Genomic DNA, 27,051 nt, shown 5'->3' on the forward strand with positions numbered 1-27,051 from the left:
TAGTTTCTCCCACAAGTTCTTCCCATTTCGACCATGTTTTGAGCAATACGTTACAAATGGAAATAAAACTCAATGAAAACGACGTTAAACGAGCACAAACTATCAAAATATATACACACACAAACAATATTTAGACTATAACCGCCATATTCGTTTCACAAAGAAAGGCCTCCAGTATTACACGGTTATACTTTGTGGTTTCAGCTTTTTAAAAGCTTTGCTTTGGCTCAATGAGACTCCTTAGTTAGTTAAAGGCGCAGTAAGCGATTTCTGTTAAACATTGTTGAAAGCATAGAGATGTATACATAGATTCCTCATTTGCGACTGTTTAATGGGCTGCTATATGTTAGCCACCTGCAATTTTTAAACGGTCAAACCCGGTCTTTATCGCTCTGTGAACGTTTGCCTGTCCTTCTGCAATACGCACCTATGTATGTACATCTATATCTGCACTAGACCAAAGCAGATGATTTTGTAGGATTTAGTTTATCATTAATGGTAGATAATTCTGCATATGCTAAAAATTGTGGTTAAATATCTTATACATATTATTGATCATCAGAGGACCACGTTTTAAGTAATCATCATAAACTAGGTATCATTTGAAAACAAGTTGCCTGTCCATCTGCAACTGTTATATGAATCTATGTATGAACATCTATATCTGCAATAGACAGAAGTAGATGATTTTATAGGATTTAGTTTATCATTAAGGTAAGTAATTCTGCATATGCTAAAAAATTGTTAAAAATCTTATAAATATTATTGATCATCAAGGAAACAACGTTTTAATCATCATGTACTAGGTATCATTTGAAAGCTTAAGTTATCCCATTTATTAAGCCCCTTTCACACTGCACGTCGGACCCGCAATATTCCCGGAGCATTGCCGGGTCGCCTTCTGTGTGAAAGCAACCATGTCCCGGCATTGATTACCGAATTCGACCCGGGTCGGGGACCTAGTAACATTGCGGGATTCGACCCGGGACAAGTGCTGTGTGAACAAAAGCCGAAACTAATGCCGCAACGTGTACGTAGTTATCGTGCGACTCCTAGAGCTTTTTTATTCAATAACACAACCCTGCAGTGCCAGAAGAGCTCGTCTGTGTTTAGTTTTAGAGAGTGTTCGTATACAAAAGAAACTAAAATTAAACAAGCAGAAATGAGCGTAAACTGGACACAAGTCGAGACCACGGAGCTCCTTACTATCTGCGCTGAAGCTGAGATCGCTCGCCGTTATACGTCACATCCGGATGTCACGTGTCAACTCGACCCGGGACCGTTACGGGTTGTGTGTGAAAGCGCACATATTACGGTATTTCGCTGGCAGTGTGAATGGACCAAATCTAGCGGCCCGGGAACAAATGCCGGGTTGCATTATCCGTGTATTTGCCGAAATCGCAGTGTGAAAGGAGCTTTAGAGAATTTAGTTTTACAACTAGAAGCTGCGCAGTCTTGTGACACATTAGATTCTCCCTCTTTTTTTTTTTTACTGTGAACGATGACCGTTCCAAAATTGCGGGCTTATCCATGTACTGGTCGAATGAGGCATCTACATAAACATATCTATGGTTGAAAGTACATAAACCAATCAGTAGTAAGGGGGCGTGTCCACTCATCAAAACCACACTAATGTGGTTCAGCCAACGCCTACCTTGATTATCTTCACTACACGTAGTTACAACAAAACAAAAACACAACCCTGACACTTTTCGTTTACATTTTAGAAAATATTAAACACATTATGTGGTTCAGGCAATAAATGTGCATACATTTAAATAAAATGACAAAACAACCCAGTCTTTTTGTTAAATGTCAGTTTTATTGATCAATAATGTTCGAAGAGCGCGCGTCCATGGGTGTGCGCAGTTCGTGCTTACATCGACCTATCAGGCGAGCCAAGTAATAAAATACTATATCAGTCGCGGGTGGATGAGAGAAATCATTGTTTATTTGATAAATAAATGTTGCTGTTTTCAAAACAATCTATCCCTCACGTGAACTAACAGGGAAGCTGAAGCTCATTAAATATGCAAGTCTTATCCAATCCTAGCCGTTTACTTCCAAGTCTCCAGTGACACGCCCATCAAAACCCAGTGTTCAGAAGAAAGCCTCAAAACTAGTGTAGAAAATAGCCTATTACTAATTAGTTATGATGTTTTTGAATGTAAAAACCACAAACGCCATTAGTTGACAAAAGTACACATAAAAAATGAAAATAAAGCCAGTTCATGACATCTTTAGGGATGTATTGAGTGTCATAATTGCTGGCAAAACATTAAGTTTATTGCCTATACAAACACACAACACCATTGTATTAGGAAACACACACACACACACAGTTTATATATAAAAGTTCAATACAGTTTATTGAAAAATATAGCACTCATCCCAGTGCAAGAAAATAGCTATGCACCAACCACTACATAATGGCTAAATACAAGTGCTAAAAATATACAATTTCAAATTTCAGAATATACAGCTCCAGTCTACGCAAACATTAGAAATAGTTGAGGTATAACTAAAGAAAACAAATTTAAAAACAACAAAACATAAAAAGGTAATTCTGCAGCCTCAGGCATTTATTTAGCAAATACTATAATAACTCTTACAACAAGCAAAGAACGTCATTGCGAAAAAGACGACACACTTAAATACTTCCTGAATGAGAAACTGTCAGGGTTTGTGCGGAAAACAGTTCAAGGATTAACCTCGAAAACCTTCGAAAAGTCAAGGAAGACCAGGAGCGCGTGGAACCGGATCCGGCCGAAATCTGCGGACAGGTTCGAAGCGCATGACCACTGTTTGCATAACGTCAGAGGTTAGTGGGAAAATGACACTCCGTTTCTAAAGCACATACAGCAGTTAAACAGCGAAGCAAATAAATGACACTAAAACAGGGATAATATCCATTAATTCCAGAGCGCGTTAATTTATCGGCTTACCAAAACGGACGAGAAAAAGATCAACAAATGAGTTTAGGTGAATAACTATTAGGTTAAAATGAATCAATTTGTAGATTAAATTTAGTTAGTTACCAATAAAATGGCAGTAGGATGATTTATTTTATTTTATAAAGCCAAAACGCAAACACAAAAAAATGTGTGCGCTCTAGTAAAGCTACAACATCTTAAACTTACGGATTTAATAGCATTTGTACAAAGGGTTATTAAAACGGGATGGTTTTAACGGGATTCTAGGAGGCATTGGTTTTTGTGCGCTAGAAAAGCGAACGATTTTAATAGCATTCGTACGAAGTCTTGTTAACATCACAAATTCCGAAATACTAAGCGTTGCAAACGTCGCAACAATGCATAGCTAGTTCATTTAAAAACGTATTCAACACTAATGATGGTACAATAAAAACATCAAGCACACTGATCTTGATGGGATGGGTTTAACAGGATTAGCTAGCGCTTTCGTTTAAATCATCGGTACTGCTTGCAGAAGAAAGAAAAAAAATGTTTGTGTGCACCAGTAAAGCAATTTAAAGTGATCTTAATAGCATTCGTACAAAGCTTGCTAACGTCACAAATTTACGAAAAAATGCAGCCAAAAAAATGGGGGAAAAATGGGTTGATGGGAGATTAGCGTCGCAAACATCACAACACATAGCTAGGCAATTAAATTTAGCGGCAACAATGGTACAGTAAAAATGTGAAACGGGATCGTTTAAAGGGATAAAATGAACTAGCTATGCGTTGGGAACCAGAGATTTCGAAAAATTCGTTACTGCTTGCGAAAATCATTAACGAGCATCGTATTTGTTTGTGCGCTAGTAAGGATCTTAATAGCGTTCGTACGAAGGCTTGTAAGCGGCACAAAATATTGCAGGGAGTTTAGAATGGCAAACATCACAATGCATAGCTAGTTGATTTAAACGCTAACAATAGTACAGTAAAAAAGTGATTGGCTCGTTTTAAAGGGATTCAAGAAACAGCGATTTCGTTAAATTTCGAATCAAATCATCGTTACTGCATGTGACAATCATTAGCGAACATCGTATTTGTGTTTGTGCGCGCTAGTAAGGCTACGACAATTTAAACTCACAGATCTTAATACCAGATTCGTACGAAGGCTTGTTAACGTCACATTACGAAAAAATTTGTTAGGAGATTAGCATCGCAAACATTTAAATAATGCATAGCTAGTTCATTTCAATATATTTAGCGCTAACGCTGGTACGGTAAAAACGTCAAACGCACAGGCTCGTTTTAGCGGGATTCTACAGCCAGTGCTTTTCACTCAAATCATTGTAATCCAACAGCGAAAAATGATTAACACACTTGGTAACTGTGCATAGCTAAGGTTAATTGTGCTGGTGTAGGGTACAAGAAGTATAGCTAAAACAACTAGATCGCTAGAATCACCTTTACTCGTAAACACAAGTCTCGCGATTCCGAAGAAACGGCTACGACGGACAGAAGTGGAGTGGCTAGATAGAGGCAGATCACAAGACAGGGCCAAATCAAGTAGGCAGAGGTGTTTCGATCAATCCTACAACCTGATGCATTTGTTAAATATATTTAAAAAAACACGAAATCCATTTTCGTTTCGTGGAATTGTGGCGCCGCGTCAACACCTGCCGCTGCTGTATCCGGGGAAGAGCTGGGTGAGGATGGCTTGGAGAGGTTTGTTCACCGTCATTTGGTTGTTTTTGCCCAGGTCGTGTCGGCAAGCCGGACAGGTGTAGACCTCGGCTTTGAAAGATCGCTGAAGGCACTCCTGCAAAAAGGAGAAAAATCACGTTAGTCTTATTCGAGAAAAAAAAAGCACAAGCCATTGCGCAGGTGATGTCATCAGAATGGGATCCCTGACGTCAGCTCGGAGATTCACACACAGTCATAAAGGAAAATTTATTTGCTGTAAACGAAACAAGGCTAATGACAAGCTACATCAAGCTAATTTTTTCACAATAAAAATAAATTAAAATAAGTCATGCACAGCTTAAAAATCTAAATCAAATAAGTTTTCCATTAACTTAATATTAATTACATTTCCAGTGACTGCGCAGGCATGGGAGGAAGGGAATTAATGATGATTAAAATCAATGTAAAACAAATTTTATAATAATACATTTATTAATCATTATATATGGTCAACCATCGGTCAAACGGTCATCGGTTAACATCATCCCTAATGCGCATTACTTCAATAACAGGACAAATGAATACAAAGAGACATAACTACTTGTATAGTTAGTCTATTTAAGTTTAAACATATTTGACAACATATTACTTAAACTAATGGCCAAGGCCCTCACGCTCTGCATATAATGGTTTAAATGAAGAAACTTTAAGTACTGCTGATCAAGAGTTTTGTGCAAGCAAGGTCACGACTTGTCCCACATATAGCAGGCTTTATTCAGTGATTGAAACAAATGTTATTAATATTAATTGAAGTTTTACAGCATATTGAGCGCTCCGAGCGAGCTCTGCTGTGCTAAACATGGAGCTTTTCCTTGACATGTAACGGTAAATAATCACACCAGTGGAAGCAGTGCATTTATCCTTTATTCATGCGATATCTCTTCAGTCAGTACAGTAGTCTACACTTTAAAGTGTTTCTGTTTAACGTTAAATAAAATGAGGCATAGTATGCTAACTGTATCTGACATAGCTTGCATATAACTATCTCGCGGCTCAACAACTTTACCTCCTACCGACCAAAATCCAACGTACTTCCAGACATGGCGTTAGATTTTGGAGTTAAAATCTCTTTCTCTGCCGCGGTCGAGTTGGGCTCTGCACTTTCAGCCATCTTCCCTGCAAGACGCGTCAGCTCTCAGCAGCTAGCGCGCCCACTCGCAAAGCAGACAGCCACGCCTCTACTACCGCGGGCGTCTTTTTCCACTTTTTAAAAAAAATTCAAATATTAATTCTTACTATTGAAATTCGTTTTTGTTTTAACTATGCGAATATATATTCGAATTTAGAATATTCGTTAACAGCCCAAGTGCGAGAGTGTGTGCGCGAAAGAGTGTGGGCGCCCACGAGAGTGTTTGTGTGAGTGCGCGCGTGTGTGTGTGTGTCTCACCCTGCAGACGTTGTGTTGGCATTCTGTGGTGATGGGCTGATAGACGACTTCTTGGCAGCAGATGCACAGGAAAACTTCCTCCACCTTGTTCAGGAAACGCTGCGGAGCGACAGGAAGACGTTAAGCTGACAGTAGGCATAAGTTAAGCAGAGCTGAATGAAGGTGGTTTTAGGAGGAGGGGCAGTGTGTGTGTGTGTGTGTGTGTGTGTAGGTTTAGGGGCAGTGTAGGGGGATAGAATGTACGGTATAAAAACCATTACATCTATGGAGAGTCCCCACAAAGATAGTGAAACAGACGTGTGTGTGTGTGTGTGTGTGTGTACGCACCGGTCCGAGGCTGAGAGACTGCATGGCTTCGTCCCACAGCTTCTTGTTCAGCTCGTCGTCCTTGATCAAGGCCTTCTGCTCTTTGCTCAGTTTGTACGCCTCCACTTTCATCTTCTTGGGCGTGCCTTTGGCCGGAGAACTCTTCTCCTCCGCTGCGATGGGAAAACCAGGACGTTACGGACGTGAACAGAAAGATCTGGTTAATGTCACAGTGGGACATTTTGACCTACCAGTCTGGGATTTCCTCTTCCTCTTGCCCTTGGTAGGCGTTTCTTCAACGTCCTCTTCGTTTTTGTTCTCCTTCTCCTTTTCTTTGGCAGCGACGGCTTCCAGATAACCCTCGGGATACTGCAGCACGAGAGAGAGCCAGGGTTAGTTAATCTCAACTAGGGCTGTCCCGACTAAGGATTTACACATTTGAATCAGAATTGTCAAATCTTTCTATAGCCGAATCATCTGTGTGTGTGTGTGTGTGTGTGTGTGTGTGTGTGTGTGTGAGAATGGGTTGGAAGGGGCACGACACTATCAGCAGGAGGGTAAAACTATTTTTATTTTCCTTTCCACACTTTGCACACAGGAACAACTTTTAATAAAGCGACCAAAACTGCCTGCCAACTGACAGATGATCTGACAATGGCCTTCTAATTTAGGTTTAAATAAAAGGTAATGTGGTGGATAAACATTCGTAAACCGTTTTCTCCTGACATTTTAAAGGGTTAGTTCACCCAAAAATGAAATGTCTATCATTAACTCCTCACCCTAATGTCGCTCCACACCCGTAAGACCTCCGTTCATCTTCACACACAGTTTAAGATATTTTATATTTAGTCTGAGAGCGTATGCGAGTGTATGCACACACACACGAGATCGGTGGTCGAATCCGTCTCCGCATATCGATGCATCGAATCTTCGACTTTTTAGGGGTCACCCCTAATCTCAACAGGACACAAGCGGGAGTGTGACTTTGGGGCGAAACGTGACCTTACCTGCATGGTGAGCCCCAGTTTCTTCATGCGCTCTTTTCCGTCGCGGGTCCACGGCGCCGGCTCGTCGTCGTTTCGTTTCAGCAAGTACCGCCAAACGAGGAAACCGGACTTACCCGTCTCCGGCCAGTACTTCACCACCTCATTAAACAAATTAACACATTAATTAATACAGGCCTGGGAATTAATGAGTGGAATATAGAAATATGAACAGATGGGGAAAAAAACGAATTAATGAATGAACGAACAAAAAAGAAAAAAGGGAAGCAAATAAAATAAAGGCCTGGGAATGATTAAATTAATAAATACATTAATATAAATTATTTTGAATTACTGAATAAATCTAAGTGAATAAATGTACATGAATAAATCCTAATAAATAAATAAAATGATTGTGAAGGAATAAATAAATATAAATAAAAACAAGATTGTGAAACAAATGCTAAAACAATAAATAACAAATAAAATACAGGAGTGTGAAGAAATTATTATAAATCGTAAAAAATAAAATGCAGTCAATTGAATTACAATACAAAATATTGCGAATAATTACAAAAACATGAATAATTAATGTCATTGGAATTAATAAATGAATAAATAAACAGGCTTGTGAATGCATTAATATAAATAAAATAAATACAGGCCAATAATGGAATGAATGAAAAGGAAAATCAATGAATGGATGGAAGGAATTTAATTGAATAAATGGGAGGGAAAATAAATAAAATTAATGAACAATTAATGAATGGAATTGAATGAAATTGAAAATGAAAGAAAGTGAATGAATTGAAAATAAAATAGATGAAAGGAATTGAATTAAATGAATGGAATTGAATACATGAATACAACATTTAATGGAATTGAATTAAATTGAATGAATGGATTAGGGATGAAACAATTACCAGGTTTCACGATAAAATGTACTGACGCTTAGTAATATCGTTTAAAATGTACTCATCATTAAAACCGTCAGTGATTATCACGATTTTGGAAACTCGTGGTAAATCCTGTCCAGTCTGGTGCCGGCGCGCGCAGCACGTGACGCTGTTTTCTGAACGAGCAGAAATGACAGACGGCAGCGACAGCACCGGGAGATTTCCAGCCTTCTAAAGGACCAAATCTGAGGTGTGGCCATATTTTGGCTTTTACAAAAGTCCTGAGGGAAAATTAATCGAAGATGCTCCGGTCACCCTGAAGCAGAACATGCCAGAAGAAAGTCACTGTAATGTAACACTAGCCTGGATTTAGCCCCGCCCACAACATTTTTAGGTCGGGCAATTCGGTCTGACATCGCTCCATAGAGGAGCAATTATCCCCGAACAGAAACTGTTCAGACCAATGAAATCATCATGGCGGGCTTTAGACGATGACGGACAGATGATCAACAGTAACGTAATCATCACGTCATCAAAGGCGCTCGGATTATATTTACTCAAATCCTAAACGAAGAGCTTGTTTGTATCTGCATCACCTTCACTATTTCTCTCAGAAATGATGATCATGTTGGGTAAGTGCTCTGTGTATCATTAAATTATTTATGTTTTTACAACACCGGCTAAGATCGCGCGCGTGCAGACAGGGTTGCCAAGTATTTACAACAAAACCCGCCAACTGCTAGCCCTAAACAATAGCTTTTTGGGGGGTTCTCCGGGGGAAAAAAGGCTTTTGGGGGGTAAAATGTGTTATTTTGGCAAGGTTGCCTGCTAAAATTCGCAATCATGGGTCTATATATCACATAATAGTCGCTTCAACCCGCAGGGCAAAAAAACGTGGACTTGGCAACACAGTGCAGTTGAGCTCTGTTGACCTTTGACAATGCGTCCCTTCGTTGCTCTGATTGGTTGTTGGTCTGTCCAATCGAGGTCTTTCCTGGTTGGGTTGAAACACGCCCCATAATCACAGCCCAATGGAGCATCAGACTCATATTCTGACTAGAGTTGAGTATGATATGGAAGTAAAACTGTGCCACTGGATTTTGAATTCTAATTTTTAACACTGAATTTTATTTTGCATCTAAATCAGACTTTGAATTTTAAAAGCCATCGAATTTCTAGCTCTGTTTTTTTTTGACTATGACATTTTTTCAATGTTTTAAAAAAATTCAGTGTAAAAAGAAATTCAACGTCTCAAAAGATTCAGTGTAAAATAATTCAACGTCTCAAAAGATTCAGTGTAAAATAATTCAACGTCTCAAAAAATTCAGTGTAAAATAATTCAACGTCTCAAAAAATTCAGTGTAAAATAATTCAACGTCTCAAAAAATTCAGTGTAAAATAATTCAACGTCTCAAAAAATTCAGTGTAAAAATATTCAGAGTCAACATCCGGGTAACCAAGGAGAAGCAATCGATCCCTGTATCAAATCATCCAACATCCAGCCAATCATTTACACTCCATTGGTCATGAGTAAACTCACTGAAGCGCCATCGTGTGTGTTCTGAGCAAGGGGGTAATCTAGTGCTCGGAAAGCGTTCCACCCCTAGGGGCTGCCATTGCTAACCAAGCCATCACCTGCTGTTAGCATCCCATTGACTCCCATTCATTTTTGAGTCACTTTGACAGTGAATAACTTTACATCTGAGGCGTTTAAAGACTCCATTTGTCCATTGTTTATTTCTAAAGAAACACGGCAATGTATAAAAGGCTCCATTACCTTGTATCTTACACTATCGCCCCGCAGAAGCTGTTTTTGTAAAAATAGGCTAACGATTGCGTCATAACCAACGCGACCCTGTCGCACAGTTGAGAAATTACCGTACAGACCGGAGGAGACGCTCGCAGGCAATCTTTTACTGTCTATGAGACAGTCGGGGGGACGTGGAGACATGTCCTGGAGACTAGTCTGATAAAGTCAAGGGGGAAGAATGGGGAGAAGCCCATAGTGAGCCAAAAGCAACGGGACAAAACATTTAAACAACGTGATTCAGATTTCGCTTTCCACATCTACTAGAAGACTCACAGCTGTCAGACAGGAGGCTCACGTCACATCTACGTCGTCAAGCTCAGTCTGAGCCTGCGCAGTTCGCTCAGCCATCAGGAAGTGAGCGCCCCTAGGTTGACTTCATTCTTTCGCCGTTGACGTCAATGGGATCGCTCGGTCCATTTCTTTTACTGTCTATGGTTCTGAGCCATGCTGCTGAGCTCTGGAGCTCACCTGAAGTGAACTTCCCCGCCAGTGCCGTTTCTAGTCATAGGCAAACTAGGCGGTCGCCTAGGGCGCCAACAGCTGGGGGGCGTCAATGAGCCCCCGCCCCAACAAGATTTTTTAGTTATTTCATATATATTTTATTATTAATATTTCGTACTTTTTCTATTTCAAGGCATTATGATTAGTTGCGATTATTGGAGTGAAGTCGCCATGGTGATAGTGGCGCTGCTGTAATGAAATGAGATCATGTAGAGGGCGGCAGGGAACGTCGTCATCCGTGGCGTTGTAACGCTTGTGTCCGAGTGAAAAATGCGGATAGCTCACTTAATGTAACTGGAGTGGATGCAAACACGGAGGCGATTAACATCAAACAGATCGCACTTTATTCCCCGCTGAACTCTCATCACAAACTCCCTTTCCGTCCACATCATTACTTAATAAAACAAAATAACTGTTAGCAACAGAAAACAGAAAATAATCCCCACACATGGGAGCTCAAGACTCAGTGCGCACATACACAAAATGCAGACTTCGTTTGCAGGGAGCGCTCGCAACTCTTAAAGGGGCCACACTATATTTCTACTCGTTACAGCGTGCTTTAGTTTCATCATCATGAAAAGGTCAAAGCCATCAGGGGCTCAGTATCGTAAAAAGAAAGCGAAATATACAGGTATGTTAGCCTACTTATTGGTTACTTGTTCTCTACTAAGCTGGTCCCTCTATCATAACGTTGAGCAAAACATTACACTGAATATTAGTACTGGACGGACCACACGCCATGCTCATTTCAGGTGCAGAACATTATAGCAGTTCATTTGAATAATTTTTTTTTTACATCAGAGATAGCTGTTTAGTGTAAATTGATCAAGTAGGCTAATACTGTCATAACCATGGGCGTCACTAGGCCCTTTTTTATGAACTTATGCATCAGCCCCCCTTAAAAAAATATGTGATTAACCTTTAAAACATGAAACTGGCGCAAGGCTTCGGCTACGGCTTCATCCCGTCTTTTAGTCTTTGTGTCACTGTGTTCTTCAATCCGCAGCGGCGCCGAGTGACATGGTTTTCAAGCTATTGTTATCTAATTTTTTGGCCTTCAGAACATCTTAAAATACACATATGTAGATCATAGAAATCAAATTTTTCTCGGGGGAGCATGCCCCTGAACCCCCCAACATCTGTGATCTCAGAGATAATAAACCTAGTTACATTATTCGATTAATGCATGTACAATATGCCCATGAAATAAGGAAGTCATATTTACTTAATAAGTTGAAGTAAAAATAAAAATAAAAAAAGGGGGGGGGGGGGGGGGGGGGGGTGCAACATATGAATCTCGCCTAGGGTGCCAGAAAGGCTAGAAACGGCCCTGTTCCCCGCCTTCCTGTTTCAGCATCACATGACCAATGGAGTGTAAATGATTGGCTGGATGTTGGATGATTTGATACAGGGATCGATTGCTTCTCCTTGGTTACCCGGATGTTGACTCTGAATATTTTTACACTGAATTTTTTGAGACGTTGAATTATTTTACACTGAATTTTTTGAGACGTTGAATTATTTTACACTGAATTTGAGACGTTGAATTTTTTTACACTGAATTTTTTGAGACGTTGAATTATTTTACACTGAATCTTTTGAGACGTTGAATTTTTTTACACTGAATTTTTTGAGACGTTGAATTTCTTTTTACACTGAATTTTTTGAGACGTTGAATTTCTTTTTACACTGAATTTTTTTAAAACATTGAAAAAATGTCATAGTCAAAAAAAAACAGAGCTAGAAATTCGATGGCTTTTAAAATTCAAAGTCTGATTTAGATGCAAAATAAAATTCAGTGTTAAAAATTAGAATTCAAAATCCAGTGGCACAGTTTTACTTCCATAGTATGACCACGTCAGGCTAGGGAAACACTTCAAATCTGCGAAGATTTGCGAACACAAGGCAAGTGGACTTTGTCCTCAATACCAAAACTTGGAAATAAAAATGTGAAGCTTGAGCCAAAAATGAACGAACACGTTCAGACACGACATTTAACCCTTTAGGCGCCAGAGGTTTTTTCGTAAAACGTTCGATTTTGACATCTTAATTTCAAAAGGCTATATCTTAAAAGTGATAAAAGATAGAAACTTTCTGTAAATTAGAGAAATATTAAGGAGGACCCTAATTTTATGTAGAGATTACATTTTCCCATCTAATTTGCATATTATGACGTCACGACGTGGGGGTAATCTTGGATTATAGAATTTTCATGAAAAGCCAAATGTTTAAATGATAAAATGCAGCACTTCTTTCCCCCCCAAATGTCCCTCACCTTCTGTGTGCTATATTGCACAATACTGATTGTTTAGGTAAATAGTAAACAAACTGTGTAAATCATTTCTAATAAATGGTAGAAACAAACCGAATGCATGTGGTTTGCCTTTTGCTGTAGAGATTTTCCATTTACTACGTACAGTAAGCACTCTGATTCCATATATAGGGCACATATATATTATATATTATGCATAATAGCCCCTCTGCCCCGTGTCACAGCGCGTCTGCTCGCGTCCAGATCTGCCTCGCGCGGCCGCCAAATGTGCACAGCCAAGACCTCTGTTTTTGTCATTTTGACTCCCCACCCTGCGTCCACGATTCCCTCGAACTTGCTTATGAATACTTCGACCTCTTCTAACATACCCAGCGGCGTTAGATAAAGTCTCCACCACAATACTGTCGCCGCGATCGCGGAGAGGCGCGCGGTGAGAAGACGCGCGCTTCATGGTGAGCGCGGCAAAAATCTCCCGTGGCCGCCTCATTCCCAACAATAACACACCTGCTAACTTCGCGATGAACACTCGGACCCCGGGAAACATTATTCCCACCACTGACATTGGACAAAGGACCATCTACATTGGGCAAATGATCCACCGTTTGTGCTTAGTGTAACGTTAGGTTTAGTTTCACTTTCAGAATCACCGTCATCTCATATTTCCCTTCAGAATCAGGGTCCGCGAATAGAAGACCCAACACTTCATTGTGGGTAAGCTTTATTGATGCCATTAGAACATAATAATAGTAATAATAGTCTAATGCAAATACTCGCTGACGTTGACAATGCTCTGATAAAACGGCTCACTCGCACGTCAGCTCCGCTTTTGTTTACACTGATTCAATGCGCTCTTGCTCGTATATTTTGTATAGGATCATGATGTTTGTATGAGTCAGGGATGAAGTACGACATGTCTACCATCTAGTGGAGGTTGAATGAAATTTGACACCCTATTTGATAAAAATCGGCCGTTTTATTCAGTGACGCACCTTGTCGAGTAAACTCGACCGTGGCGCCAAGAGGGTTAAGGAATAATAATCAGGCCTTGACATTAACACCCGCCGTTTGTTTGGTGTATTCCGGCTGTGGCGTGTAACACAACACTAGTCACTGTTGTTAGTTACCTACTTATTATAGGCTTCTCAAAAGCCATCGGTTATAATCGTGTTGCACACGTGTTTCTATTGAGTTTATGAATGCAATGTCTAATAATCAGATGCGTTCAGATTAGCCGGAGTTTTGTTCAGATAAAATTTAATAGAATTGAATTAAATTGAATGAAAGGAATTGAATAAACGAAAGGAAGTGAGAGTAGTGTAGCTCACCTTGTAGATGCCGTCGTATCGGTTTCCGTCTTCGGGGGAGAATTTGCTGTGCTTTCGCCCTTTGGAGCTCCGTACGACTCTCACAGGTTTCCCAGCCTTCCAGTCCTTGGCCTCCGCACCTTCCTTATCATTCACCGCCGCGTTACAGTTCAGAGCAAGAGCCCTACAACAACAAACCACGTTTATACACACACACACACACAAAGCTGTTCATCTAGGGCCTGTACCATGACGGTAGTTTAACAAACTCAGGGTTACATGATTAGTTTCGAGTTGACAAAACCAAACCAATCTATTCAGGCTTTGATCATCATCTTTCTCCGTCAACTCAGGCTTTGATCCGGAGTTTAGTGTGACATCAGTATTACATGATTGAAAAATATTACGAATTTAAACATTTACGCAGCAAAGAGCAGTCTACGAAAGAGGGCCACTTGAAGAAAAAATATTATACGCCAAAGCAAGTAAAAGTTATGAAGTTAGTTTAGTTGATATATAGAGAATTGAACATTTAAGCTCAGCAAGCTTCTTTTTAATAGCGCCATTTAATTATTTTAAAGCTAATTTGTATGACTTTATATAGGCTATTTATATATTCATTTGAACAAAGTGCCTATTAATGATTGATTAACTAAAATTATAAATGTGTAATTGATTGAGGGTATAATAATTATTATATACAGTCTTGTTCAAAATAATAGCAGTACAATGTGACTAACCAGAATAATCAAGGTTTTTTGTATATTTTTTATTGCTACGTGGCAAACAAGTTACCAGTAGGTTCAGTAGATTGTCAGAAAACAAACAAGACCCAGCATTCATGATATGCACGCTCTTAAGGCTGTGCAATTGGGCAATTAGTTGAATTAGTTGAAAGGGGTGTGTTCAAAAAAATAGCAGTGTCTACCTTTGACTGTACAAACTCAAAACTATTTTGTACAAACATTTTTTTTTTTCTGGGATTTAGCAATCCTGTGAATCACTAAACTAATATTTAGTTGTATGACCACAGTTTTTTAAAACTGCTTGACATCTGTGTGGCATGGAGTCAACCAACTTGTGGCACCTCTCAGCTGTTATTCCACTCCATGATTCTTTAACAACATTCCACAATTCATTCACATTTCTTGGTTTTGCTTCAGAAACAGCTTTTTTGATATCACCCCACAAGTTCTCAATTGGATTAAGGTCTGGAGATTGGGCTGGCCACTCCATAACATTAATTTTGTTGGTTTGGAACCAAGACTTTGCCCGTTTACTAGTGTGTTTTGGGTCATTGTCTTGTTGAAACAACCGTTTCAAGGGCATGTCCTCTTCAGCATAGGGCAACATGACCTCTTCAAGTATTTTAACATATGCAAACTGATCCATGATCCCTGGTATGTGATAAATAGGCCCAACACCATAGTAGGAGAAACATGCCCATATCATGATGCTTGCACCTCCATGCTTCACTGTCTTCACTGTGTACTGTGGCTTGAATTCAGAGTTTGGGGGTCGTCTCACAAACTGCCTGTGGCCCTTGGACCCAAAAAGAACAATTTTACTCTCATCAGTCCACAAAATGTTCCTCCATTTCTCTTTAGGCCAGTTGATGTGTTCTTTGGCAAATTGTAACCTCTTCTGCGCATGCCTTTTTTTTAACAGAGGGACTTTGCGGGGGATTCTTGAAAATAGATTAGCTTCACACAGACGTCTTCTAACTGTCACAGTACTTACAGGTAACTCCAGACTGTCTTTGATCATCCTGGAGGTGATCATTGGCTGAGCCTTTGCCATTCTGGTTATTCTTCTATCCATTTTGATGGTTGTCTTCCGTTTTCTTCCTCGTCTCTCTGGTTTTGCTCTCCATTTTAAGGCATTGGAGATCATTTTAGCTGAACAGCCTATCATTTTTTGCACCTCTTTATAGGTTTTCCCCTCTCTAATCAACTTTTTAATCAAAGTACGCTGTTCTTCTGAACAATGTCTTGAACGACCCATTTTCCTCAGCTTTCAAATGCATGTTCAACAAGTGTTGGCTTCATCCTTAAATAGGGGCCACCTGATTCACACCTGTTTCTTCACAAAATTGATGACCTCAGTGATTGAATGCCACACTGCTATTTTTTTGAACACACCCCTTTCAACTAATTCAACTAATTGCCCAATTGCACAGCCTTAAGAGCGTGCATATCATGAATGCTGGGTCTCATTTGTTTTCTGAGAATCTACTGAACCTACTGGTAACTTGTTTGCCACGTAGTAATAAAAAAATATACTAAAAACCTTGATTATTCTGGTTAGTCACATTGTACTGCTATTATTTTGAACAAGACTGTATATCGAAATCATTCAAAATGATCCTTATTATAAATAAGCATTGTTAAAAGCCAGACCCTTTAGTCTTTAAAAACATTTGCTATAAGTCACACCTGATTATAAGTCGTAGGACCAGCCAAACTATGAAAAAAAAAAGTGTGATTTATAGTCCGGAAAATACGGCAGTGACCTTTAATTTGGAGAAGAAACACGGGGGGTGGCTTTATTGCATCAGAAGTGTCACTTTACTCACAGCTGATTGGTCCAATTTCAACACTTAAGAGACTTATTATAATAAAAAGACTTGACTTGGACTCTAGCTCAAACTTGTGAGCATCCCTGGGGTCTGTCCATATAAACTTCCCTTTTCCACTTCATGAAGTGGAGCGCACTTCAAAATGGCGGCGGGGATTCCCCCGAGGGGAAGTGCTTAGGGAAGTTTGCAAGTGCGTGTCTAAAAGTGAAGTGGAACGCAGCACCAGAACTTAACCTTCCTGGAGCACAAGTTACTCACAGCAAAAAGCCAAACCACTTTAAATAGAACCTAAAACCCAGGATTGGCTCAAACTAATCTTAAACATATCTGGCTAGCCAGCTAAACCGGCTTCATGGTACAGGGGAGCCACATGACTCCCATCTGAATAGGGCTGTGTTGGGAGAAGGAAAAATGGATGGATGGATGGATGGATGGATGGATGGATGGATTCACCAATTCTAAATCGATTTTCATATTAATTTCTAAAGATCGATCCGTAACTCAGAGGATCAATTTAATAATAGGCCTACATTTTCCCTGTGAATTGAAATTTGCCGCGTCATTGAATTCACACATGCACGTGAGGTGGAAGGACATTAAAACAACGAACATGGCAGCTTTGAAAACTCCAGAAACGCCGCGGACTGAGTATACTAGAGTAAATAAACGAACTGAAGCCGAAGCTCTCGTCACTATACCGCCGCTGCCGTGCTGAAGCAGCGCCGTGGACAGACCGAGTTTTCCTCACTCTTCCTCTTCTCTCGTTCCGCCGCGGTAAGAACTGCCGCAGACAGAGAATACTAGAGTAAGTTAGACGAGTGAACTCGGGCTGCTGGATCATTCCTGTCAACATTCAGGTATCAAAATCCGGGAGAGATCGTGGGGGTTGTGGGCGGGGTCGGGGGTGGCATAAATCCTCACATAGACCCATAATAATAATACTTTTAATTTGTACCTGTGCTCTTCCTACTTGTATTACAACTTAACAAGTAGGAAATATAAATTGTTCTCAGTTTGCACTGCATACGTTATGAATTATATATAGATTAATCCTTATTAAAGGTACTGAAGTTATTTAGTCAAGAGCAGAGCATATTTAGTGGGCTATTACTTTTGTTCTTTACATCGTCTTTATAAGTGATTACTGTCACTTTAAAAGATCTTCCGCTGTTGCACATGATGAAGTCGCAGTTACCAAACTTACCAAACGCGTGACTGTTCCCCACCTGCTCCTCTTCAGACGAATTAAACTCGCCGTCCCATTGATCACGGTATTTACACGAGGGTTTGGGTTTATTGGCCTTCCGTCTCTATCGTTACGTCCATCATCCATCTCTGTTTAGTTTTCCCGCACTGTCTCTCGTCATCTGACCTCACACAACCTCGCGACAGTACTGTAGGCTACTGCAGATGGCAGTTATCACGAGGCTAGTTACAGAGCTCAGATTGGAAATGTTTGTTTTTTTCCTCCGGTATTATTATTTTTTAATAACGCAGGTTAAAATTCGGGAGATTTACGGGAAAATACTAATACGGGAGGACGGCGGGAAAGAAGGGTAAAATACGGGACTTTCCCGGCCAAAATGGGATACTTGACAGGTATTTCCTGGATATGTCAAGAACGCGGCTTACGTCACAGCCGCTCTCACTGCAGCGCGCTCTTACTGCCAAGGAAGTTGTAATGGCTGCCTGCGCGTTCGCTGACTACAGCAGCGTTTCCCAACTGTGGTGCCGTGTAAAAGGTGCCGGTAGAAGATGACGCATATCCCTATATGAGGTCTGAAACCGTGATCCTAAAACGTTATACAAACCGACCCGTGAGCAATCTGCACGTTACACCTCTAGCGTAACGTGTGTGAGGGGGTGCCACAATTTAGAGCATTTTCGAAGGGTTCCATGACTGAAAAAAGGTTGGAAAACACTGGACTAGAGCACTCTGGAAGGGGGATTGGTCTTTACAACCATCAATACTCCATTCATTTGCAGTTGAATGTCTATAATAGTATCAATAGGTTGCATGACTACAGTCCTGTAATTCAGGTAACAGCTGTAAAACCATGCGTTCTTCAAAAACACTTATCTAAATCTTGAAGATCAGATCGAATCAAATAATGATAATCAATTAAAAATCTTGAGAATTAGAATCGAATCGTTTCTGACCTGTTCATGTTGGTGAGCTTCTGATCGCAGGACTGCTCGGCCGTCCTCTTGTTCCCCGAGAGGTCGCGACCCCCGGAGCCTGTGTAGGTGAACTCATTACCATCGTCCTGGAAGAGAGAAATCAATCACAGATAATCAGATGAAGCGATCGGCTTCCTGAAGGATGGTTCGAGGAGAGCGTTCGCAGACGTACCACGTCATCTTCGTAGCCTCCGGCGAGCACCAGAGAATAAGCGCCGTCGTTACTTCTGCCGTGAATCCCAGCGACGTGAGGCCTGTGGACGCCCGACTCACTCACCTGACCAATACAAACAACCAGTGTTGGGGTAACTCATTACAAGTAACTTGAGTTATGTAATCAGATTACTTTTCAAGTAACTAATAAAGTAATGCATTACTTTTAAAATGTACAACAAAATATCCAAGTTACTTTTTTTTAAATAATTAACGCAAGTTACTTTGTTTTCCCATTTAATGACTGACTTAATGTTGAGAAATCCTAAGTGTGGAGTCATTGTGTGTAAACATGATGGTATTTGTAGTTCTAGGCGAAAAGTGAGCGTGCATTTACTTAACTCATTTTCACACAAAAAAAAGATTTAATATTCCTCAAAACTAATAAAATCTGTGAACTGCAAAATCAGAAAACAATGCAAACCTCCAATAATTAACCCTTAAATGCGTCATTCACTACCCTGCTCCTCATTATTTTTTTATAGTTAGACATCAACCTTCTTAGTATTCCTCAATCAATCCATTTGAAACAATATAACATTAAAACAATAATAGAATTATAACTGAATGCCTGTTTTTTCACTGGTTTTTGTCAAAATTGTATAGGGTCGCTAACGACCCGAGGTGTGTAGGATTGTACGTATATTTTTTTTGCACAATGATAAATTAATCTATAATGACGAAATTGGGCGCACTTCACCTTTATTCCACAAGGTGGCAATGTCTGATACGCAACGATGAAGTGACGTTTCACTCATAGTTACCACTGGCAGAAAACTAATCCATAATTATAATCTGCAAAACTTGAAATGGCTCAGTGATTTACTGCAGAGATGAAGTACTAAACACAATCAGATATTAGTGTCACTGACAGCTTCTTGAGCACATCCATCATCAAGAGACAGTGATCCACATATTGATTTTCAAGATGTTGAAAAAGAGTTTGGAGAATATGCTGGAGATCGCGAATATGAGGCAGATGCTGAATCTACTGGTAAACGAGCTCTGACGAGGACAGATGATGATGGTGTTAAACATCTGCTCAGAATGAATCCTTCCAAGCTCCAAAAGGTAACGAAATAGGTTTTATTTTATTCTTCTGTAGCTGTTACTCTAATATCATGAGTTTTATATATTATCACGACAGGTAGATATCTATCCATGTTAAATATAGATCCGCTATATCGGATATCGCTAACGACCCGAATATGTAAGAATGTTTGGCGAAACAGTCATGCATTTAAGAGTTAAATATGTTAATAAGTCATATTTTTATGCATTCAATCTCACTTTATTGACAAATGGACTTGCTGCTGACCTTAAATGATTCCGTTAAAGGGGTGTTTGCGTGTGATTTGACTTTTTTAACTTTAGTTAGTGTGTAATGTCGCTGCTTGAGCATAACAGTGTCTGCAAAGCTACAGCGCTGAAAGTTCAATGCAAACGGAGATTGTCTTTTAAAGTTATGGCAGTTTATTGACTACAAAAATGGCCGGTTTGGACTACAACAAGCCACTTCCTGGGTTGGTGACATCATAAACCCTGCTAGTCTCCGCAGATGTGACTTCTGCCCGTAATGGGAAGGGGTGTGGCCTCCGGACAACCTGTGCTTGGCACTTCAGCCAATAAAAATACAGGAAACTACATTTGGTCATCTAACCAATCTAAGACCATTGCGTTTTTTAGAGGGATGGGCTTCATAGAAGCAGGAAGCAAACGAGCCGTTCAGAGGACAGTGGAGACAGCGGTGGAATAAAGGGAGAATATGGCGCCCTTTAAACCATATGCAAAAATGACATTTGTTTTTACTGGGGAAGTAAGTGTTACCTGAGGCTTATTATCTACTTTTGGTGTGAAAGGGTCTTTACAAAAAACAAGCCCAGGTGAAAAAAAGTAACAAATTACTTTTGTTAAAAAGTAACGCAATTAGTTACTTTTTTAGGGCGTAACGCAAAATTTTAATGCATTACTTTTCAAAGTACACCACACAATCATGTTAATATCCCTCATGAATCCATCCGCCAGGGAGTGAAGAACTATAATCAGCACATTTCCCAATGACATGTGTAAAAAGCAGTGGTCCTAGTACTGAGCCTTGGGGTACACCATACTTGTGATCGATATGTTGACACCTCTTCATTTACAGCAACAAACTCTAAAATAAACCGGAGAGTATCCGAGACACCCACCTGCACTCTGAACTTCCACAGCGTTCCCACAGGAACTCCAGGGACGGGCCCGTAATGGTTGGAGGGAACGATGGTGCACTGTTTGGTGCGGCCGACACACGCCATACCCTACGAAACAAGAACACCAGGCTCATAAATGCTTCATCTGAACCAATCTGACGACTCTGTTGTGTTGGGCTGAAACGCACCTTGCCCCAGTCCCTCTGACTGGAGGAGCTCGCAGACGCCATCTTGGCCTTCTTCTTGCTTTCCTTTAGCTTCTCTCCAGCCAGAACCACCTCGCTGGCATCATTACGGCACTCTGGACAATACCTGAGAGCGAGATTTAAAGTTGAACCAACTACATTTGATCTGCTTACTGACAATTTAAGGAACAGTTTCACGATCAATTAATGCAAATTTGTTCTGCTAACTGAAGGTGACAACTTGGTTTTACAAACATTTTAAATACATGTTGTTGTGCAAGAATGGTTTGGGGAACAGTCTCTTACACAAATTCGACAATTAAAGGAACAGTGAAATCCAATTCAATGCATACTGAGTTTTTTTTAAACTCTGTTAAAGACTTGGATTCCCATGCTAAACATGGACAAAGTTTCAAAAATTAAGTTGGACATGAGCTTCTGATCGCAGGACTGCTCGGTCGTCCTCTTGTTCCACGAGAGGTCGAGACAAACAAACACAATCAGAGTTATACTAAAAATATCCCGGCTCTTAAAAGCTTTATAATGGCAGTGACTTGTTGGGTCATTTTTGAAGTCCATCACTTTTATGATGGACAGATGCACTTTTATGACGGACGGATGCACTTTTAAGATGGATAGATGCACTTTTATGACGGACAGATGCACTTTTATGATGGATAGATGCACTATTATGACGGACGGATGCATGCACTTTTATGACGGACGGATGCACTATTATGACGGACGGATGCATGTACTTTTATGATGGATAGATGCACTTTTATGATGGATAGATGCACTTTTATGACGGATGGATGCACTATTATGATGGATAGATGCACTATTATTATTGTTGCTAGGCAACGTGGGGGAGAGGACGCTGGCGTTGTCTGTTCGCCGCTTCTCCACCCACAACAAATCATGTTAATGTACTATTAGATTTTCATTTTATTTTATTTCCTTATGTTTGTGACTAGTCTAACAGTCAGAGCTACAATTGGGACTGTTGCTGATTGCTGGCAGCCACTGAGAGGTCGTTGTTCGTCGTTTCGCCGTTTTCAACCGCTTCTCTAATGTTTACGTTTGAATTGCTGCGGTTGGTTTCTGGTTTGGAGGACATTTGATGTTTCTCGCCGCGGGTGCTCACTGGTGGTCTCCCTTGGGCTTGGGCTGCATGGTGGCTGAAGTTTGCACCGGGCTAGCGTCATCCGGGCTCTCGTCGTCGGCGTCCGGCATGATGTTGGGATGTTCCGCTTCTCGGCTGCGCCGCTGTTCCGTCCTGCATTGCGACCGTGGAGCGGCTTGGACATCTGCGCCGGCCCCGGTGTGTCCACAGAAGTGCCCGGAGGAATGTTCTGCCTCCTGCATGGTGCTGCAGCGATCCCCATCGTTTGAATCATCATGAAGAAGACCCATCATCTGGTTTTCAGCTGTCGTGCCTCGGCGATGTCATCGGGACACTGCCGCTGGGGGAAATCTGAAACATGGAGTGGACCACAGTGTGCTGCGGAGCTAACAGAGACTTCCACCATCAGCTGTTTTCTGTCCACCATCAGCTCTGTTTCTGTCCACCATCAGCTCTGTTTCTGTTCACCATCAGCTCTGTTTCTGTTCTGTTTTCTGTGTTGGTTGACTGTTTGTAGTATTCTATATTTTTACTTGTTATTCATTTTTTGTTGTTATTCCCCCCCCCCCCCCCCCCTCTGTTGCACTTTGAGATTCTTCGGAATGAAAAGTGCATTATAAATAAAATCTATTATTATTATTATTATTATTATTATTATTATGACGGACGGATGCATGTACTATTATGACGGACGGATGCATGTACTTTTATGACGGACGGATGCATGTACTTTTATGACGGACGGATGCATGTACTTTTATGACGGACGGATGCATGTACTTTTATGACGGACGGATGCATGTACTTTTATGACGGACGGATGCACTATTATGATGGATAGATGCACTTTTATGACGGACGGATGCATGTACTTTTATGACGGACGGATGCACTATTATGACGGACGGATGCACTATTATGATGGATAGATGCACTATTATGACGGACGGATGCATGTACTTTTATGACGGACGGATGCATGTACTTTTATGACGGACGGATGCACTATTATGATGGACGGATGCATGTACTTTTATGACGGACGGATGCATGTACTTTTATGACGGACGGATGCACTATTATGATGGATAGATGCACTATTATGACGGACGGATGCATGTACTTTTATGACGGACGGATGCATGTACTTTTATGACGGACGGATGCATGTTCTTTTATGACGGACGGATGCACTATTATGATGGATAGATGCACTTTTATGATGGACGGATGCACTTTTATGACGGACGGATGCACTTTTATGATGGATAGATGCACTTTTATGACGGACGGATGCATGTACTTTTATGACGGACGGATGCACTATTATGATGGATAGATGCACTTTTATGATGGATAGATGCACTTTTATGATGGATAGATGCACTATTATGACGGACGGATGCATGTACTTTTATGACGGACGGATGCATGTACTTTTATGACGGACGGATGCATGTACTTTTATGACGGACGGATGCATGTACTTTTATGACGGACGGATGCACTATTATGATGGATAGATGCACTTTTATGACGGACGGATGCATGTACTTTTATGACGGACGGATGCACTATTATGACGGACGGATGCACTATTATGATGGATAGATGCACTATTATGACGGACGGATGCATGTACTTTTATGACGGACGGATGCATGTACTTTTATGACGGACGGATGCATGTACTTTTATGACGGACGGACGGATGCATGTACTTTTATGATGGACGGATGCACTTTTATGATGGATAGATGCACTTTTATGATGGATAGATGCACTTTTATGACGGACGGAGGCACTATTATGATGGATAGATGCACTATTATGATGGACAGATGCACTTTTATGACGGACGGATGCACTATTGTGATGGATAGATGCACTATTATGACGGACGGATGCATGTACTTTTATGACGGACGGATGCACTATTATGATGGATAGATGCACTATTATGACGGACGGATGCATGTACTTTTATGACGGACGGATGCATGTACTTTTATGACGGACGGATGCATGTTCTTTTATGACGGACGGATGCACTATTATGATGGATAGATGCACTTTTATGATGGACGGATGCACTTTTATGACGGACGGATGCACTTTTATGATGGATAGATGCACTTTTATGACGGACGGATGCATGTACTTTTATGACGGACGGATGCACTATTATGATGGATAGATGCACTTTTATGATGGATAGATGCACTTTTATGATGGATAGATGCACTATTATGACGGACGGATGCATGTACTTTTATGACGGACGGATGCATGTACTTTTATGACGGACGGATGCATGTACTTTTATGACGGACGGATGCACTATTATGATGGATAGATGCACTTTTATGACGGACGGATGCATGTACTTTTATGACGGACGGATGCACTATTATGATGGATAGATGCACTATTATGACGGACGGATGCATGTACTTTTATGACGGACGGATGCATGTACTTTTATGACGGACGGATGCATGTACTTTTATGACGGACGGACGGATGCATGTACTTTTATGATGGACGGATGCACTTTTATGATGGATAGATGCACTTTTATGATGGATAGATGCACTTTTATGACGGACGGAGGCACTATTATGATGGATAGATGCACTATTATGATGGACAGATGCACTTTTATGACGGACGGATGCACTATTGTGATGGATAGATGCACTATTATGACGGACGGATGCATGTACTTTTATGACGGACGGATGCACTATTATGACGGACGGATGCGCTATTGTGATGGATAGATGCACTATTATGACGGACGGATGCATGTACTTTTATGACGGACGGATGCATGTACTTTTATGAAGGACCGATGCATGTACTTTTATGACGGACGGATGCATGTGTGCAGAGTGAGCTGATACAGGAGAAGTGCATGATACAATTCGTCCTCAACATGACACGCTTTATATTAAGGGCTTCAAAATAACTGGATATGGTTAGATATAGTTAACCCCTAGAGTTTAAAGCAGCTTGCCCTGTCAGAACGGCTACTTGTGCTGACAGACAGATAAATATTTGCAGTGGTTATTACATTTGAAATGTGGTGCTTTCCTCAGTGCATAACGTTTTCAGATGGAGACTATACCTGTGACGTGTACGTTATAAAGTCCAGCAAATAATTTTGCTGTCAGGAGAGGACGAGCCTTCTAAAAGTAAATATCCGCTAAACTTCAGGCTTCCTTTAAAGGAGCACTCCACTTTTTTTGAAAATAGGCTAATTTTCCAAGTCCCTTAGAGTTAAACAGTTGAGTTTTACCGTTTTTGAATCCATTCAGCCGATCTCTGTATTAGGCGGTAGCACTTTTAGCATACATTATTGAATTGGATTAGACCATTAGCATCGCACTCAAAAGACTTTTACTATATTTTCCTATTTAAAAAATTACTCTTCTGTAGTTATATCGTGTACTAAGACGAAGGGAAAATTAAAAACACAATTTTTTTAGGCCGATATAGCTAGGTATTTTCTGTGTAATATCACTGCGCTGCTGCACCACAGCATGGCAGCAAAGTCCCCTGATTATTACACAGGAATGAGAGAATAGCCTATAATTGGTCAAAAATCAAAAAGTTTCATTTTCCGTTGGTCTTAGTATATGATGTAACTACGGAATAGTAATGTTTTAAATGGGAAAAATATTATCTTTGAAAAAAATTAAGTCTTTGGTCATTTTTGAGAGTGATGCTAGTGGTCTAATCTGATTCAATGATGTATGCTAAGCTACGCTAAAAGTGCTACCGCCTGATACTAGGGCTGGACAATAATTCAATATCAATATATATCGCAATATAATTTTTCAATAACGGTGATATGATTTTTAAACACATTTCCGATATTTCGATATGTACATTACAGCATTCCTCACTGACTGACGATCAGGGTGCAGCCGTCAGAAAGAGCAGAACATGATTGGCTACTTGCGTGATGACGTACACCACAGAAACACAGCCAGTGCTCAGCAGTAGTAGGCTGATAGATCCAACGCGGCAAGTTTTAGCTACAAAAAGAGTTTCCCTGACCGCAACACAAATGTGACTGAACGAACTTCCACAAGTAAGGAGAAAGAAATAGTTGATATGAGAAAGACTAACGTTAATTCAGTGGGGTGGAAGTGGTTCGGCGTGTCCCCCGGCACTTTTAATAAAGTGTTTTTTCATCCCCCGCACTTTTACTGGGTCTCACCGGTCCTAGTCGACCCGCTCAGAGCGGGATTCGAAACGGCGTTAACTGGAGCGAGGGCGAGCAAGTTAACAGAGACGCTAAAGACCGCTTTCTCTAACCTCGGTTGATTGCGCGCTTCTTGAGGTCACGGGCAAGTGTATACATAGAAACCAACGTGAATACATCAAGATTTAATTTCAGAGACAAAAAATAATCTATGCATGACCTGTCATTTTATTCGCATCTAAATATGAGGAGGGCGCT

The 27,051-nt window shown here is 40.6% G+C and overlaps 1 protein-coding gene across 1 annotated transcript in view; it reads right to left on the reverse strand.

Annotated features, from left to right (window-relative positions):
* Window positions 1-2,363: 2,363 nt before the first annotated feature.
* Window positions 2,364-27,051, reverse strand: part of uhrf1 (ubiquitin-like with PHD and ring finger domains 1) — a 42,533-nt gene continuing 17,845 nt past the window's right edge. The window contains exons 8-17 of the mRNA XM_067415295.1: window positions 21,458-21,581; window positions 21,270-21,377; window positions 19,040-19,144; window positions 18,847-18,953; window positions 14,130-14,292; window positions 7,350-7,487; window positions 6,594-6,711; window positions 6,364-6,515; window positions 6,037-6,135; window positions 2,364-4,725 (exon numbers count right to left, since the gene is read on the reverse strand). Coding sequence (XP_067271396.1) covers window positions 4,576-4,725; window positions 6,037-6,135; window positions 6,364-6,515; window positions 6,594-6,711; window positions 7,350-7,487; window positions 14,130-14,292; window positions 18,847-18,953; window positions 19,040-19,144; window positions 21,270-21,377; window positions 21,458-21,581 — 1,264 coding nt within the window. The 3' untranslated portion in view covers window positions 2,364-4,575. The remainder of the gene's footprint in view (window positions 4,726-6,036; window positions 6,136-6,363; window positions 6,516-6,593; window positions 6,712-7,349; window positions 7,488-14,129; window positions 14,293-18,846; window positions 18,954-19,039; window positions 19,145-21,269; window positions 21,378-21,457; window positions 21,582-27,051) is intronic.

The sequence above is a fragment of the Pseudorasbora parva genome, chromosome 14 (genome assembly GCF_024679245.1).
Source record: "Pseudorasbora parva isolate DD20220531a chromosome 14, ASM2467924v1, whole genome shotgun sequence".
NCBI classification, from domain to species: Eukaryota; Metazoa; Chordata; class Actinopteri; order Cypriniformes; family Gobionidae; genus Pseudorasbora; species Pseudorasbora parva.